Source organism: Lampris incognitus, chromosome 8, assembly GCF_029633865.1.
Source record: "Lampris incognitus isolate fLamInc1 chromosome 8, fLamInc1.hap2, whole genome shotgun sequence".
Lineage (NCBI taxonomy): Eukaryota > Metazoa > Chordata > Actinopteri > Lampriformes > Lampridae > Lampris > Lampris incognitus.
In genome coordinates this window covers 60,586,435-60,603,000 of record NC_079218.1, presented here as the reverse complement: position 1 = coordinate 60,603,000, position 16,566 = coordinate 60,586,435, and the positions used below count along the sequence as shown (strand labels likewise).

General features: G+C 44.5%; 1 protein-coding gene across 1 annotated transcript in view; it reads right to left on the bottom strand.

The window, feature by feature from the left end:
- The window catches only part of oatx (organic anion transporter X), a 96,386-nt gene that overhangs the window by 12,722 nt on the left and 67,098 nt on the right, over positions 1–16,566 (bottom strand). Inside the window, exon 15 of the mRNA XM_056284992.1 lies at positions 7,027–7,154. Within this exon, the coding sequence (XP_056140967.1) occupies positions 7,027–7,154 (128 nt within the window). The remainder of the gene's footprint in view (positions 1–7,026; positions 7,155–16,566) is intronic.

Sequence of the window (16,566 nt, the reverse complement as noted above, 5' to 3'; positions counted from 1 at the left end):
ACCATAAAGGCGGAACTTAATTACTTAATTCAATTTAGAGTGATACCACAATATATATAAAGAACCCTAAAAGTAGTGATTGTGTCCTGTGTGGTACCTATTTCCATGGGTTACACAATTTTGGTACCAGGAGTGAGGCTGGAAATTTACCAATTGGCAAGGGCAGATGCTAGAAAAAAAAAATCATAAAAATACAGCAGTGGTGAAGACTGGTAGATGGTGAAGGGTGACCCAGTGGCCAGCTTGGTGAAGGAGCAGTTGTTGGGAGAGATGACTGGTGGTGTTCCACAGGGAGCCAGTGACGACAGTTGCTAACTTACCTGTGAGGGAGATCATCTTTCTGGCCATGGTGGTGGTTCCTGTTGGCGAGTCTTCAGTCATCTACAAGCAAGTTCTGGCGGAGTCTGCATCATCGAGAGACTGTTGCTACATAAATATCCTTGAGACTGTTGCTACATATTGGACTGAGTAGAATATATTAGTAGTCACATGTAATAATGTCTGTTGAATCAAGGGAAGAAGAGGTTGGGGCTAATGTGGGTGACCAGGTCACAGAGGGAGGTGCTAGTGGTAATAGGAACACTATGGAGGAACTGTTGAGCCAGATTCAGGAGCTTAACAGATGGAGGGATGAAACAATGGCTAGTTGGGCCAACAGTAGCAATAACTCCACACGTTCTTACATCTGTATATGAAGAGAAAGGCAGCTCCAAGCTTTTACTGGGGATTTCAATAAGGATGGGAGGTCAGTGGAGGAATTCATTGAGGAAGTGGAAAGAGTCCTCGGGTCTAGGGAACAGTCTAGAGAAGAGCAGTGTGACTTCACACTCTCCCGCTTAAGAAGACCTGCTCTAGAAGAGGCACGGCTGTGTATGGGAGATCAGTCAGGTCCACCCAGTGATCTTTTCACTTTCTTACATGAGGCATTTGGGGCGAAGTGCAGCGCTACTCAGCTCTTGCAGACCTTTTACCAACGTAAACAGGCAGCAGGTGAAAACCTCCGTGATTACTCCCATGCTCGGTCCCAGATACTGAGCTCTGTAACCAAACAGTCAAGACACATTGTACCTAATGAGAAAGTAACCCTTAGAGATCGGTTCATTGAAGGTCTGAGAGATGCTAATCTTAAGCGAGAGCTCCGCAAGTTTGTCATGGACAGGCCCCAGTCAAACCTTCTTGATGCTCATAATGAAGCAATATTGTGGTCAATGGAGGACTATAGGTCTTACAGTCTAAAAGTAGTGAAGAGCAAACAAGTATAGTCTGAGGTAGCCTGTGAGCCACAGTGTTCAGCTATATCTGTCAATGACCAGCCTGTTCTATAAATGAAGTCCTAAAGGTGGTAGCACAGCAAGATAGACGGCTAGCCGAGCAAGACAGAACGATCTCAGAGCTAACTAAAGCTATTAGGGAACTCACAGTACATAAGACACAGCAGACAACCCTAGAGTTCGACCATAGGACTAGAGCACAGCCAAAGTATACAGATGATGGGCAGCCCATATGTTTCAAGTGCAAAGGGGTGGGACACATAGCCAGGAAGTGTACTCAAACTCGTGACCGGGACAAAGTGATGGTCTAGCCATCTCCTGTCCAGGAAAACTGACTCCCTCGGATGCTAGCAGCCAAGCAATTTGAGGGGAGATTAGTGGTTCATACAAAGATAGCGCTAGCAGAAGTAGGATACTTGAACACGCAGTTGGCAAATGTCCAGTTGTAGGCCTGAAAATCAAAGGTGTACCAGCATCATGTATATTAGACACTGGTAGTAATGTCAGCACAATCACAGAGAGCTTCTTTAGACACCATTTGTCTGGTGAAGACGATGACATGCTCTCCACATCTGAGTGGTTAAAGATAACAGCAGCCAATGGGTTGGATATACCCTACTTAGGCTATGTAGAATTAGATGTGGAGACCATGGGGATGACTATATCAGAGTGCGGGTTCCCGATAGTCAACGATGAACTGAACTCCTCCTCTGGTCCTGGGCTGGTGGGCATGAACATTGTCAAGAGGTGTAGGCAGCTAGCACAGGCAGAGTTTGACACAACGTTGGGTGGCCAGCTTGAGTCAGGTTGGAGAGAGGCTTTTCAGCAAATACAATCAGCCAGGGTGACAGCGCAGGCTATTTTCACTCAAGTGTCTGGGAGAGATGTAATCCATGTACCAGACTCATCTGTGGCTACAGTTATGGCTAGGGGATTTAGGACTGTGAATGATGACGGCCCCTTACTGCTGTTAGAGCCTGTGAGCACTACTTTACCAGGTGGTCTTGTAGTCGTGTCTACTTTGGTGATATCTGACAGTCATATATTCCCAGTCCAATTCATAAATCTATCTCAGGAAGATGTCTGGTTACAGCCTAGGACTAGGCTAGGTGTGCTGACCCACATATAGAGTGTGGACACAGACGAGCTCTGTGAGGTTAAGTTTCAGAGAATCTCAGCAGACACTGAGCAGGTCACTATTAATACCCACATAGGCCAACTGATCGACACGCAGTCCATTTTTGAGAATGTCAAGATGGGAGGTAGCCCAGAACAGAAGGCCCAGTTGAGAGCACTGTTTGAGAAGTACTCTACTGTTTTTGCCTCTGAGGATGAGGATTTGGGCCACATGGACAAAGTGCAACATGAGATACACTTGACTAATGATGTACAAGTGACACAACCTTACAGACGAATTCCCCCAATGCAGTATAAGGAGGTTAAGGAGCACATTGCCAAGCTGTTGAAAGGTGTCATTCAAGAGAGTGCAAGTGCATATGCCTCACCTGTGGTGCCTGTGCGCAAGGCTGATGGTAGTCTAAGGTTATGTGTTGATTACAGGAGACTAAATTCTAAGACAAAACGCAATGCGTTTCCCTTGCCTAGAATAGATGAGAGCTTTGATGCGCTGAGGGGGGCCAAGTTCTTCTCAACAATCGATCTGGCAAGTGGCTATCACCAGGTGGCCATGCATGAGAGAGATAGACCAAAGACAACCTTTACCACACCGTTTGGTTTATTTGAGTATTCACGGATGCCGTTCGAGGTTTGCAACGGTCCTGCAACATTTCAAAGGCTCATGCAGGCTATGATGAGCGACCTTATCTTTTAGATTATGTTAGTTTATCTAGACGACATCTGGTCTACTCATAAACATTTGAGGATCATCAAGCTAGACTGGAGACTGTGTTGAGGCGTCTAGCTGAGACGGGCCTTAAGGTGAAGTTGCAGAAGTGTGACTTTCTGCAGGAGAGCGTACGGTTTCTAGGTCATCATGTTTCTGCAGACGGTGTTGGTACAGATCCTAGCAAGGTTTCAGCTATGAGTGAATGGGAGGTCCCAAGCACTGTCATGGAGCTTAGATCTTTTCTTGTATTTTGCAGTTACTATGGGAAGTTCTTACACAAGTTCAAGTTCAACACACAAAAAAAACAAAGAACCCCAAAAGTAGTAATTGTGTCCTGTGTAATACCTATTTCCACGGTTACAATAAGGGTTAAAAGCAATGACACAGGACAGGTCGCTGGAGAGTTTGCATGCAACAGACGAATGTCAGCAGCGAGTTGCATCCAGGCATGAGCGGCTAGACAAGCATCAGAGTCAGATGCAGGGTCCAAGCAAATATTGTGGCAATATGCACAGGCGCGAACGTGACCTTTGCCCTGCGTATGGCAAAAATTGCCACCATTGTGGAACAGCAAATCATTTTGCTAAAGTGTGCATGAAGAGGAGCCAGTCCACGCGACAACTGAATACAGCAGACACAGTGGCCCATGAGGACATTGATGGGACCAACACAGAGGTCCACATCTACTCAGCTGAGAGCATAGGAGCAGTTCAAGGACAGGGAAAATCACGGTTTGCCAACATTAAAATTAATAATGGAAAGGACTGTGATCTCAAATTTTTAAGTTGGACAAACTGAATGCGGCCAGAGAGACATGATCTGAACCAGTCAAGGGGGGTGCCAGTTATTCCAATGGAAGCTAATCTTTCTAGGAGGATGTTGTGTGAGATGGTATCAAAGGCTGCACTTAGATCAAGGAGGACAAGTATGGATAAGAGCCCAGAGTCAGCTGCCATCAAAAGATCATTAGTGATTTTCACCAATGCTGTCTCCGTATTGTGCATGGAGTATATCGCAAGAAAATTAAAGAGCCATGTCTGTAGAATTACATCATGTTTTGTTGTAGAACATCATGGATTCTTCCCAGAAAAGAGCTCAATCAAATGAAGGTAAATGCTATTGTGTCGAGTGAGCAAGCAAAAAGAAATAGCGGAATCTTAAAAAGAGATACAGGGTAAAACAAACCCCTGACTGATATCGTGGAAGGTGTACAATGATTATATAGGCAAGTGCTGCAGCAACACCATGTACATGACTGTAGTTGTCACTCGAACATTTCCACAGCAGTGAGTGAAACAGACTGAGGCTTGTCTATCAGTGGCTTATAACCTTGCAGTCTCGTGCCCTCACAGACTTGACGTGATGACGGTGAACACATCACAGTACGTACGACTGAGGTCCACAAGGCATCAGTCTGCATGTCCAGAGAATGGACATTTGGATTCAGCCGTAGTAACCTAACAGTGGAAATCTTCCAGATTGCCAGTTTAAGGACAGCAGTGATTTGTGATTACAAGTTATTGCGCAGTTCAAGGCTCCTTTAAATCAACTTCCTGGCATAGACGGCTGTCCAATGGCTGTCCAACCAATTCAAACCATCAAAACTGTCCAAATCCACCACTGTTTACCACCAACAATGAAGTAGCTTGTTAACTCATGTTCTGGACTTCTGTTCAGGAAAACGCCGTAACAGCCTCCTACTGGAGCTGGTAGAGCATGGTAAATAGGAATAACAAAATCTGGAATAAATAATGACATGGATGTGTTTTTTCAGACCTGTTCTGGAAAACTTGTGTTTGTAGGAAAGTAAGGTGTGAAACATTTCATTGACTTGAAACACTGTATGAGGGGGACAGAAACATAAGGAACATTAGCGGATACGAAGGTTAATTTGTTAGCTAATTACAGTTACCCTGTTACTCAGCTGTCTCCATCTTTACCTTCTGAGTGGCTGGTGCAGCTAGAAAAGTGCTATATTACATTACATTACAGTCATTTAGCCGACGCTTTTATCCAAAGCGACTTACAATAAGTGCATCATTTAACGTAGGAGATCAGGAGAACTACTAGTCATCAGAGGTCATAAGTGCATCTAAACAAGCATCTACGAGCAAAACCCATACAAGAAAGAGGTTTTTCTTTTTTTCTTTTTTTTTAATGAGTGAATACAATAAGTGCTAAGAACAAGTAACAGGGTAGTAGTTCTTAAAGAGATGAGTTTTCAACTGGCGCCGAAAGATGGGCAGCGACTAAATATTTTGTACTCCAGCTCTCTTTTCACTTATTTTTAGCTTTTGGTCTTCATGTGTGTATATCTTATACTGTGTTTGCTGTGGTCTTCATCAGTGTATATCTTATACTGTGTTTGCTGTGATCTTCATCAGTGTATATCTTATACTGTGTTTGCTGTGGTCTTCATCAGTGTATATCTTATACTGTTTGCTGTGGTCTTCATCAGTGTATATCTTATACTGTGTTTGCTGTGGTCTTCATCAGTGTATATCTTATACTGTGTTTGCTGTGATCTTCATCAGTGTATATCTTATACTGTGTTTGCTGTGGTCTTCATCAGTGTATATCTTATACTGTGTTTGCTGTGGTCTTCATCAGTGTATATCTTATACTGTGTTTGCTGTGGTCTTCATCAGTGTATATCTTATACTGTGTTTGCTGTGGTCTTCATCAGTGTATATCTCATACTGTGTTTGCTGTGGTCTTCATCAGTGTATATCTTATACTGTTTGCTGTGGTCTTCATCAGTGTATATCTTATACTGTGTTTGCTGTGGTCTTCATCAGTGTATATCTCATACTGTGTTTGCTGTGGTCTTCATCAGTGTATATCTTATACTGTTTGCTGTGGTCTTCATCAGTGTATATCTTATACTGTGTTTGCTGTGGTCTTCATCAGTGTATATCTTATACTGTGTTTGCTGTGGTCTTCATCAGTGTATATCTTATACTGTGTTTGCTGTGGTCTTCATCAGTGTATATCTTATACTGTGTTTGCTGTGGTCTTCATCAGTGTATATCTTATATTGTGTTTGCTGTGGTCTTCATCAGTGTATATCTTATACTGTGTTTGCTGTGGTCTTCATCAGTGTATATCTTATACTGTGTTTGCTGTGTTTGTGTGTGTCTGTCTTGCACTGTTTGGCGAAGCCGCAGCCCTCATTTCATTTTTAACATGTGCCTGCACATTGTTTTTAATGACAATAAACGAACTGAGTTGAATTGAATTGAATTGAGTTCACCACTGTGTAGTCCACGTAAACCTAAAGATGAAAAAAAAAGAAAGAAAGAAAAACTGCATGCCACACCTCCCAAGGTTTCCATCCACATCGCCTCCAGTTGGCCTGGAGGACATGTTGCACCTGTTACCCTCTGCTTTTTCCCTCGCTGGAGAATGTTGCCTTTCCATTAGATCTATTTAGGACGAATAAAACCATGACCGTAGGTTTACGTGTCCATGTCCACATTTCAGCACCCAAGACAAAGATGGAGCCGTTAAGATGGAGAAACAGCGGATCACATGGTTCGGTTCTATCCACGTCTCATGTTTGAATGTGGAAATGGTATTTATACCGGCCATATAGTGCATGAAGTCTTTTTGGACAGAAGCCAAAACCACCTCAAGTGAGTGTATGACCTTTTTTGCGATATTAAGGAGATAGTCTGGCAGCCTGTCCAGGATGTCTCCCCGCCTACCGCCCAATGACTGCTGGGATAGGCTGCAGCATCCCGCGACCCGAACTCGGATAAGCGGCTTAGATAATGAATGAATGAATGAACGGATGAATGAATGAATGAATGGAGAATGTTGACGCTGCTAACTCTATATATTGGATAGATCCGCATTTTGAGCCCAGACCTCATTAAAAATATTTCAGCTCCAAATGGAAACACTGACCACATCTCCTCTACGTCCTCAATGGTGTCTGGCAGCGGAACACTCATTGTCTCCGGAAGAAAGCAGGCAAACCCCCCGGCCACGACCGCTGCTCCCCCATAAACCACGCTGGGCATCGCCGGGAACACCTGGGGAAAGAAAAGAGAAGATTGAAAACGGTACGAATTAGAACATCAAGTTATTCAGTCAGTCAGTTAGCCAGTCAGTCTGAACTGTTCCACAGGTTATAAGGATTCCCCCGATCCCCCTAACTTAACCTGTAAAGAACCTTCTAGGCTCCTCCTTCAGTGTTGGTCCGTGGACGTCACTGCCAGCTGTTTCCCGCTTCCGCCTTCGTGAGAGGCAGGCCACAGCAGCTTCGTGAGATCGATAATTTGTGTTTATTCTCTTACTATCTCTTCTCTATATTCTGCCCTAACCTCCTCGTTTTGTTCTGATTTAGCTATTTTCTGTGCTTAGTTCACTTATCGCTAGATTCTCTAGTTTCTTTCTTGTACGAATCTTGTGTTTAGTAGCTAGCTTCCTGTTCCCAGTTTGTTACTAGCTTTGAGCTTAGCCTAGCTTAGCAGTTAGCTCTATTACAGTCGCAGTCCAAGCAGCCTCGTTAAAACGATGGTTTGTGGCGACTGCTCCGTAGTTACAGACTGGTCGTCTCTACTAGAGAGACGTGTCCGTGAGTTAGAGCAGCTGCTTTTGGCTAGGATTACATTAGACGTGACGGGCCCTCCAGATAGCCTTAGCCCCGGGCCTGACAGCAGGCCTGCTATTGTTAGCACTAGCTCAGTAGCTCCAGGCCTGACAGCAGGCCTGCTATTGTTAGCACTAGCTCAGTAGCTCCGGGCCTGACAGCAGACCTGCTATTGTTAGCACTAGCTCAGTAGCCCCGGGCCTAAAGGCAGACCTGCTATTGTTAGCACTAGCTCAGTAGCTCCGGGCCTGACAGCAGGCCTGCTATTGTTAGCACTAGCTCAGTAGCCCCGGGCCCGACAGCAGGCCTGCTATTGTTAGCACTAGCTCAGTAGCCCCGGGCCTGACAGCAGACCCGCTATTGTTAGCACTAGCTCAGTAGCCCCGGGCCTGACAGCAGACCTGCTATTGTTAGCACTAGCTCTGTAGCCCCGGGCCTGACAGCAGACCTGCTATTGTTAGCACTTGCTCAGTAGCCCCGGGCTTGACAGTAGGCCTGCTATTGTTAGCACTAGCTCAGCTTCGTCGGCATATGTGGCAGAGTTTGTCTCTGTTTACCGGCGTGGGAAGGCTCGCAAGAGCAAGCCACCGGTCGTGTGGCCTGGTCTGCAGTCACCTCTCCCGACTGCAAACCGGTTTTCATCACTCACCAGCCCTGTTGGTAGTCCTACCAGCCATCGTGCTTCTCCCCCTTCCGTCGACAGAGTAAAGCAACGCACGCTAGTGATAGGAGACTCCATTACCCGCAATGTTAGATTAGCTTCGCCAGCCTTGGTTCACTGTTTACCCGGGACCAGAGTCTCCGACATAGAGGCTAATCTTAGGGTGCTGGCGTCACGGAGGGAGAGTCAGGGAACCCAGGCACACAGCACCACTACTTTCAGCAACATTGTTATTCATGTCAGCACCAATAATGCTAGGATGAAGCAACCAGAGATCACAAAAGCCCGCCTAGTCAGAACGCTTGAGTTGGCCAGGAAGATGTGTCGGCATCGATTAATTGTCTCTGGTCCCTTACCTGTGAGGGGTAATGATGAGAGGTAAAGTAGGCTCACCTCAATGAACCGCAGGCTGGCTCGTTACTGTAATGAGCAGGGATTCGGCTTCGTTTATAACTGGCCTTCTTTCTGGCCCCACCCTTACCTGCTGAAAGCGGACAGCATTCACCCTCCTGGGGGCGGCGCCGCTCTTTTGTCTAGCAATATAGATAGCTGTTTACATTTAGTTTGACGCTAGGGACTTATCATTCAGCCGGCTGCAGGGGATTAGAGAGCCTGCTAGGTTTAAATCTTGTGTGGATGTGGAGTCAAGTAGTTTAATTAATATGATTAGTCAGGGAATTTCTCATAGTGTAGCTTATCAGACTGATAGCTTGGTCTATAACATTGAGACTGTTTCCCTACCCTGCTGTATTGCTCCCAAGCTCTCCTCTCCTAAGTGTGTGACTCACAATAATCTAGTAATTATTCCTACCACTGGTAGTGGTGAGATGTGCAACGAAGTACCTAATAATCTACAAAACCAAACAGCTAATGTTATCAAAAGTGTGACCACATATCGTCCAAAGCGTTGGTCATCAAAATTGTCAACTAATAATACAAGGTGTCTAATTCCAATTAATATTTCACCTATTGGTAGCTCTAAAGCTCTGCCTACTACTGATCACTTCCACAAGAGGCTTAAATTTGGTTTCATAAATATCAGATCACTGTCTACCAAAGCCTTACTAATAAATGATCTGATCTTGAACATAAGATAAGATAAGATACTTTATTGTCATTGTGCGCACACAACGAAATTTCATTTGGTGACTCTCAGACCAGCAACACTAGACAAGGTAAATGATTTAAAAAAAAACAACCAAAAAACAAGATAAAACAAGAACAAACAACATTTAGTAGAAATAAGTGAGGTAGTAAAAATAAGTGAGGTGGACTTCCGGTTATGGCGAGGGACTAGGAGGTCGTAAATCTCAAGCTCTGCAGCTAGCGTGTAAATTAATCCTACAATACTAATCCGAATCTTGTCCAAAGTCACGCAATACGTGTATGAGAGTACCCAGAACTAAAATGTCAGGGAAAAACCCGAAAGAAAAGGCAAAGAGAGAGAAAGAGAAGGAGAAAAGGAAATGGCGACACGAGGAAGAGGCTGAGAAGGCTAGCGACGCCATGCAGGTTGAAAATATGGCTAACGAAGAAGACGACCACGAGGAAGAAGATGACGAAATGTTAGACACAGATAAGAATAGCAACCTAGATATCATGAAAGCCACACAGTCTTTGAAAAGTGGACTTTACAAGAAAATTGATGGAGTGCAAGCGACAATGGCGGATGTAAAGAAACAGATACAGGACTGCACGGGTCGCATGGAACAGGCCGAACAACGGATTCCTGACGTGGAGGACGACGTGAAGAAGCTAACACCCCGAGTTAGCACGCTGGAGAGCACCGTCACAAGCCTTACTGACAAGGTGGAGGACGACGTGAAGAAGCTAACACCCCGAGTTAGCACGCTGGAAAGCACCGTCAAAAGCCTTAATGACAAGGTGGAGGACGACGTGAAGAAGCTAACACCCCGAGTTAGCACGCTGGAAAACACCGTCACAAGCCTGACTGACAAGGTGGAGGACGACGTTAAGAAGCTAACACCCCGAGTTAGCACGCTGGAGAGCACCGTCAAAAGCCTTACTGACAAGGTGGAGGACGACGTTAAGAAGCTAACACCCCGAGTTAGCACGCTAGAAAACACCGTCAAAAGCCTTACTGACAAAGTGGAGGACTTGGAATGCAGGAGTCGGCGAAATAACGTAAGGTTGGTGGGCCTACCGGAGAAAGAAGAGGGCCAGGATGCACCTGCATGTCTGGAGAAGTGGTGCCGGAGGCTCTGAACATGGATCCACGGGAGGGCTTGGTAGTGGAGCGGGCTCATAGAATCGGCGCTCCGGTAGACTCTCACACGGGTCGTCCAAGGACATTGATCATGAGGTTCCTGAACTTTAAGGACAGGGAGCGAGTACTAAAGGCAGCCAAAACCAGGGGACAGGTCCTTTACAAGAACACGCCGGTCCGTTTTCACATGGACCTCTCTGCTGGGGTGCACAAGATGCAGCGCGACTACGACCAGGTCCGGGAGAAGCTGAGAGACCGGGGGATCCACAAGCACAGAATCCTCTTTCCAGCCCGGCTCCTGGTAACCCATGACGAGAGAACCCACACCTTTCAAACCCCAGCAGAAGTGGAGAGGTTTATTCCATCCCTTGGATAAGGACTGACGCAGTAGGCTATTAAGCTCAGTTTATTTTATTTTATTTCCATTTACACGAAAGATGTGGGTAGCTATGTGTTCGGACTGTCGCCATTTTGTTTTTGTTTAGGCTTTATTTTTCTACCTGGACAGGACGGAGTCTGGTTTATAGCTAGACTATTCAGCTTTTGTGGAAGGCACTTAACCCTGAATGAGAGACAATGTCCAAGCACCAGCCGAAATGACGTGGGCACATCCAAGTAGGCCTAGACCTAAGGGACAGAGAGAGTCATCATCGGTTTATGCGCCTGTCGGAGGAAGGAAGGCCCGATGCATCGCGGACTCTTGTGACCAGGCTACAGACTTTTCCCTCTCCTCGTCTTCCAGTCTACATGCACGGGTTCCAGGTTGGTGTATGTGTTCGGATGGTTAATGTTATATATGCCTACATGTTGTAAGCGTTGAACAGTTCATTACTGAGTGATTAGTATTTAGAAGAAGCAAGATAGCGAGCTGGAGCGAGAAGAAAAGAAAAGAAAGAGAACTCGTTTTAGCGCTAGTTAAACGTGGGATGGGAGGGGAGGTCCAGAGTTCCTGGACTTCAGGTTCGTATGGGGTTGAGGGTGGGTTTTTGTGGTTTCATTTTATTATTTATTCTTTCATCGGTGGGTGTGGTTTGTCAAAGTACTTTTCCACTACGGTTCCTAATATCACATACCGGAATCAATGTCAGAGAGTTGCAAGGTAAAACGTACTTGGTGGAATTGTAGGGGTTTGATCAAACTCACAAAGGTGAAGCAGGTAATGAGCAGCATAAAATCCTGGAAATCAAAAATGTTTTTTTTACAAGAAACACACATGGTGGATGAGGACGTTCCCAAAATAGCAAGACGATGGCAGGGTCAAGTGTTGTCTGGTCCTTACACCACTCATGCTAGAGGGGTTATGATACTAATTCATAAATCGGTTCCATTACGGGTACAGCATGTAGTTAAGGACCCTGCAGGGAGGTATATTATAGTCCAGGGTAGGTTATTATCTGAAACCTTAACTTTGATAAATGTTTACGGCCCCAATGAAGATGACTCTAAATTCTATAATAGTCTGTTTTTGACTGCTTCAAATCATCCTGGGAAATACATAATAGCTGGCGACTTTAACTGTACGTTAGATCCTTCAAAAGACGGGTCAACTGGTTTAGATGATACCCACAGTGAGTCCAGAAAGACGATACACCATTTTATGAAGGAATTGAATCTGTTTGATGTTTGGAGGCATGGTAAACCGAACGCAGTAGAATATTCCTGCTATTCCGGTATTCATAGAACTCACTCACGCATAGACCACTTTTTGGTTTCAGCGCTACTTGTCTCCAAAATAGATGAATGTCATTACAGTAGTATAGTTCTGTCTGACCACGCTGCAGTATCCTTGACCTATGAAGATAATAACTTAGTGTGCGACCCCCCGAGATGGCGTTTTCAACCCGGGTGGCTTGCGGATCCTACATTCATAGATTTCTTAGATAAGCAGATTCACCTGTATTTTGAATGTAACAAGTCCCAGACTTCTGCTAGCATAAGGTGGGAGGCTTTCAAAGCCTTTATTAGGGGCCAAATCATTTCCTTCACTAGCTCCAAGAAAAAGGCTACACGACTTGAAATGAAGACATTAGGTGAGGAAATTAAAAAACTGGAAACAGAAATATATAATAATAGAAATATACCTACAGATGTTCATACAAGACTGCTACTGCTTAGATCACAGTACAATGAACTGGCAGCTAATAAAGCGGCTGCTGATTTAATGAGACTCAAACAGTCCTACTATGATCGGGGGGAAAAGCCCGGAAAACTTCTAGCATGGCGCATTAAACAACAACAAACAGAAAGGTCTATTAATTGTATTGAAGTCCCAAGTGGTAGAACTATAGTGGATCCGACAGAGATTAATGAAGCCTTTAGAGACTTCTATGGGAAATTATACAGCTCTGAGTGCTCTCCTAATCTGGACACGCAAACACAATTCCTAGACAATCTTAATATTCCTAAAATTTCGGAAGAGGAATGTAGAGTATTAGATCAAGATGTAACTGCGTTGGAAATTGCAGAAGCAATTGGGTGTATGCAGGCTGGAAAATCAGTGGGTCCAGATGGCATCCCTATAGACATTTATAAAAAATTTCAAACCAAATTAATACCACCCGTCTTGGAGATGTTTCAGGAATCCTTTGTGAATGGTCTTCTCCCTACATCTATGAGGGGCGCCCTAATCACTTTACTCCCCAAACCGGGGAAACCAAATACAAAATGTGAAAATATGCGTCCAATTAGTCTCCTAAATTCTGATACAAAAATACTCTGTAAAATTCTTGCAAGAAGATTGGAGGATCTTCTACCTAGAGTAGTGGGGGAAGACCAGAATGGATTCATTCAAGGGAGACAGGGTTTTCATAACGTTAGACGAGTGCTCAATATTTTATACTGTCAGAGGGAGGCGCCTGACACGGCCTTACTTTCACTTGATGCAGAGAAGGCCTTCGACCGTGTTGAATGGCCTTATCTGTTATAGGTGTTAACATGATTTGGCTACCATTTCTATATTAGAAGTTGCAGTCACAAAACACTGTTATGATAAAGGTTTAATTTCAACTATGTATGACTTATTTGTATCTGGATCTGATTAATCGTCAGAGACAAAACTGAGATGATGGGAGGGAGTTATAGAGGAGGAAATATCTTTAGAAGAATGGAGTGAGGCATGTAAGAGGCCCAGAGACAGATAGTTAGCAGCAACCTAAAGCTTCTACAGTATAAATGGCTGATGCGTACGTATATAACGCCTGTTAAATTGCACAAGTTTAATGACAATATTCCTGATACCTGTATTAAGTGTAGTGAGGCAAGGGGGGCGCTGTTTCACTGTATATGGGGATGTGTGGAAGTGAAAACCTTCTGGCAAGACGTTGTTGATATGATTGATCAAATTTTGTCAAAGAAATTACCATTGAGTCCAAAGCTTTTTATTCTTGGTTTATATCCTACCACCACCCCACATTTACACAGCAATGAGTTCAGATTTATAGATATGTGTATATTACAAGCAAAACGGGTAATTGCTCTTAATTGGAAAAGTGTTGATGGACCAAGAGTTGGTATGTGGGTTAAAGAAATGGCTTCAAACATGTCAATGGAAAAGATAATGTATATTGTTGGACGTAAACAAAGTGTTTTTGATCAAATCTGGGGATTGTTTCTGTACTTCTGAAGACGTAATACTAATGTTGGTAACTTGCTTCAGCAAGAACAAGCTCTGGGGGAGTAGGACAACTCTATCTGACTGTTTATATGCGTAAAAGCAACTGAAAAAAACCACACCCTCTAATCAGTCTGTGAAAAACATTATTATTATTATTATTTAATTTTATTATTTTTATTAATTTAATTTTTATTTTTATTATCTTCTTTAACCCTGCTTTGAATTGTATTACTTGTTATAGGAATGGGGTTATGGGGGGGGTGAAAATGTTTGCTGTACTGTGCTATTACTTGTTTTGACGTAATTTGCAAACAAAATTCAACAAATATATTGCTTAAAAAAATAAGTGAGGTAGTAAAAATGATGACAAGACAATAAAAGACAGCAGCGGCTTTTAAAGTTCAAAATAGTGCATGGGGTTACTGCACATAGTTGTCCATATTGCAGCGGCTTTAGTACCAGTTAGTCCTCAGCAGCTATAGGCAGATGTGTGTGTGTGTGTGTGTGGGGGGGGGGGGGGCGATGGAGGCTACAGTTCTGGGGAAGAAGCTGTATATTTTATAATTCCATTATGTCAAGGAAACGAACAGACAGTGACCTGGGTGTGTTGCATCTTTGCTGATGTTGCTGGCTTTCCTCTGTAGGCGGCCAGCATACACAGCATCCAAGTCCGGGAGCACAACTCCCACAATCCTCTGTGCTGTCTTTACCACCCAGGCCAAGTCCTTCCTGTTCTCTGCTGTGCAGCTGGCATACCACACTGTGACACATTACAGAGGATGCTTTCTATACTGCTTCTGTAAAAGTTGACCAGCAGCTGAGAGGGGACACTGGCTTGTTTAAGTTTCCTGAGGAAGAAAAGCCTCTGTCGTGCTTTCTCCACCAGGTGGGAGGTGTTGAGTGACCATGTGAGTTCTTTGGTTATGTGGATTCCCAGGAATTTGATGTCATCCACAATATGCACCTCTTCACCGTTTATGTGCAGTGGGGGTGGGGGGGTCTTCCTGGATCTCCTAAAGTCCACAATGATCTCCTTTGTTTTACTGCTGTTCAGGGCCAGGTTATTGTCTGAACACCACCCAGCCAGGTGTCGGACCCCCTCTCTGTAGTGTGTCTCCTCATTGTTGGTTATGAGTCCCACTATAGTGGTGTGATCAGCAAACTTCACTACAGTGTTGGAGGAGTGGATGGGGGTACAATCGTGGGTGAAAAGGATGAAGAGGGCTGGACTGAGCACACAGCCCTGCGGCACACCTGTGTTCAGGATGAAGGTTGAAGATGTATGGTTACCTATCCTGACATTTTGTGGTCTGTGAGTGAGGAAGTCCATAATCCATTAACAGGGTGAGGTGGTCAATCCTAGGTGGCCGAGTTTGTGTACCATTTTAGCGGGGATTATCATGTTGAAAGCAGAGCTGAAGTCAGTAAAAAGCATCCTGACATGTGTTTGAATGCTCCAGGTGGGACAATGCTTTATGAAGTGTAAATGAGACTGCGTCCTCTGTAGATCCGTTTCCCTGATAGGCAAATTGGTGGCTGTCCAGATCTGTGGGGATGATCCCCACAGTAAAACAAAGGAGATCATTGTGGACTTTAGGAGATCCAGGAAGACCACCCCACCCCCACTGCACATAAACGGTGAAGAGGTGCATATTGTGGATAACATCAAATTCCTGGTAATCCACATAACCAAAGAACTCACATGGTCACTCAGCACCTCCCACCTGGTGAAGAAAGCACAACAGAGGCTCTTCTTCCTCAGGAAACTTAAACAAGCCAGTCTACCCTCTCAGCTGCTGGTCAACTTTTACAGAAGCACAATAGAAGGCATCCTCTGTAATGTCACAGTGTGGTATGCCAGCTGCACTGCAGAGAACAGGAAGGACTTGGCCCGGGTGGTAAAGGCAGCACAGAGGATTGTGGGACCTGGATGCTGTGTATGCTGGCTGCCTACACAGGAAAGCCAGCAACATCAGCAAAGATGCAACACACCCAAGTCACTGTCTGTTTGTTCCCTTGCCATCGGGGAAAAGATACCGCACCATCAAAACCCGGACTAACAGGCTGAGGAACACCTTCTTCCCCAGAGCTGTAGCCTTCATCGCCCCCCCCCCACACACACACACACCTGCCTATATATATATAGCTGTTGAGGACTAACTGGTACTAAACCATGTGCAATAATCCCATGCACGATTTTGAGTTTTAAAAGCGACTGCCATCTTTTAGTGTCTCATTGTAATTTTTGCTACCTCACTTGTTTATACTAAATATTGTTTGTTATTGTTTTTATCTTGTTTTTAATCATTAGCCTTGTCTAGTGTTGCTGGTCTGAGAGTCACCAAACGAAA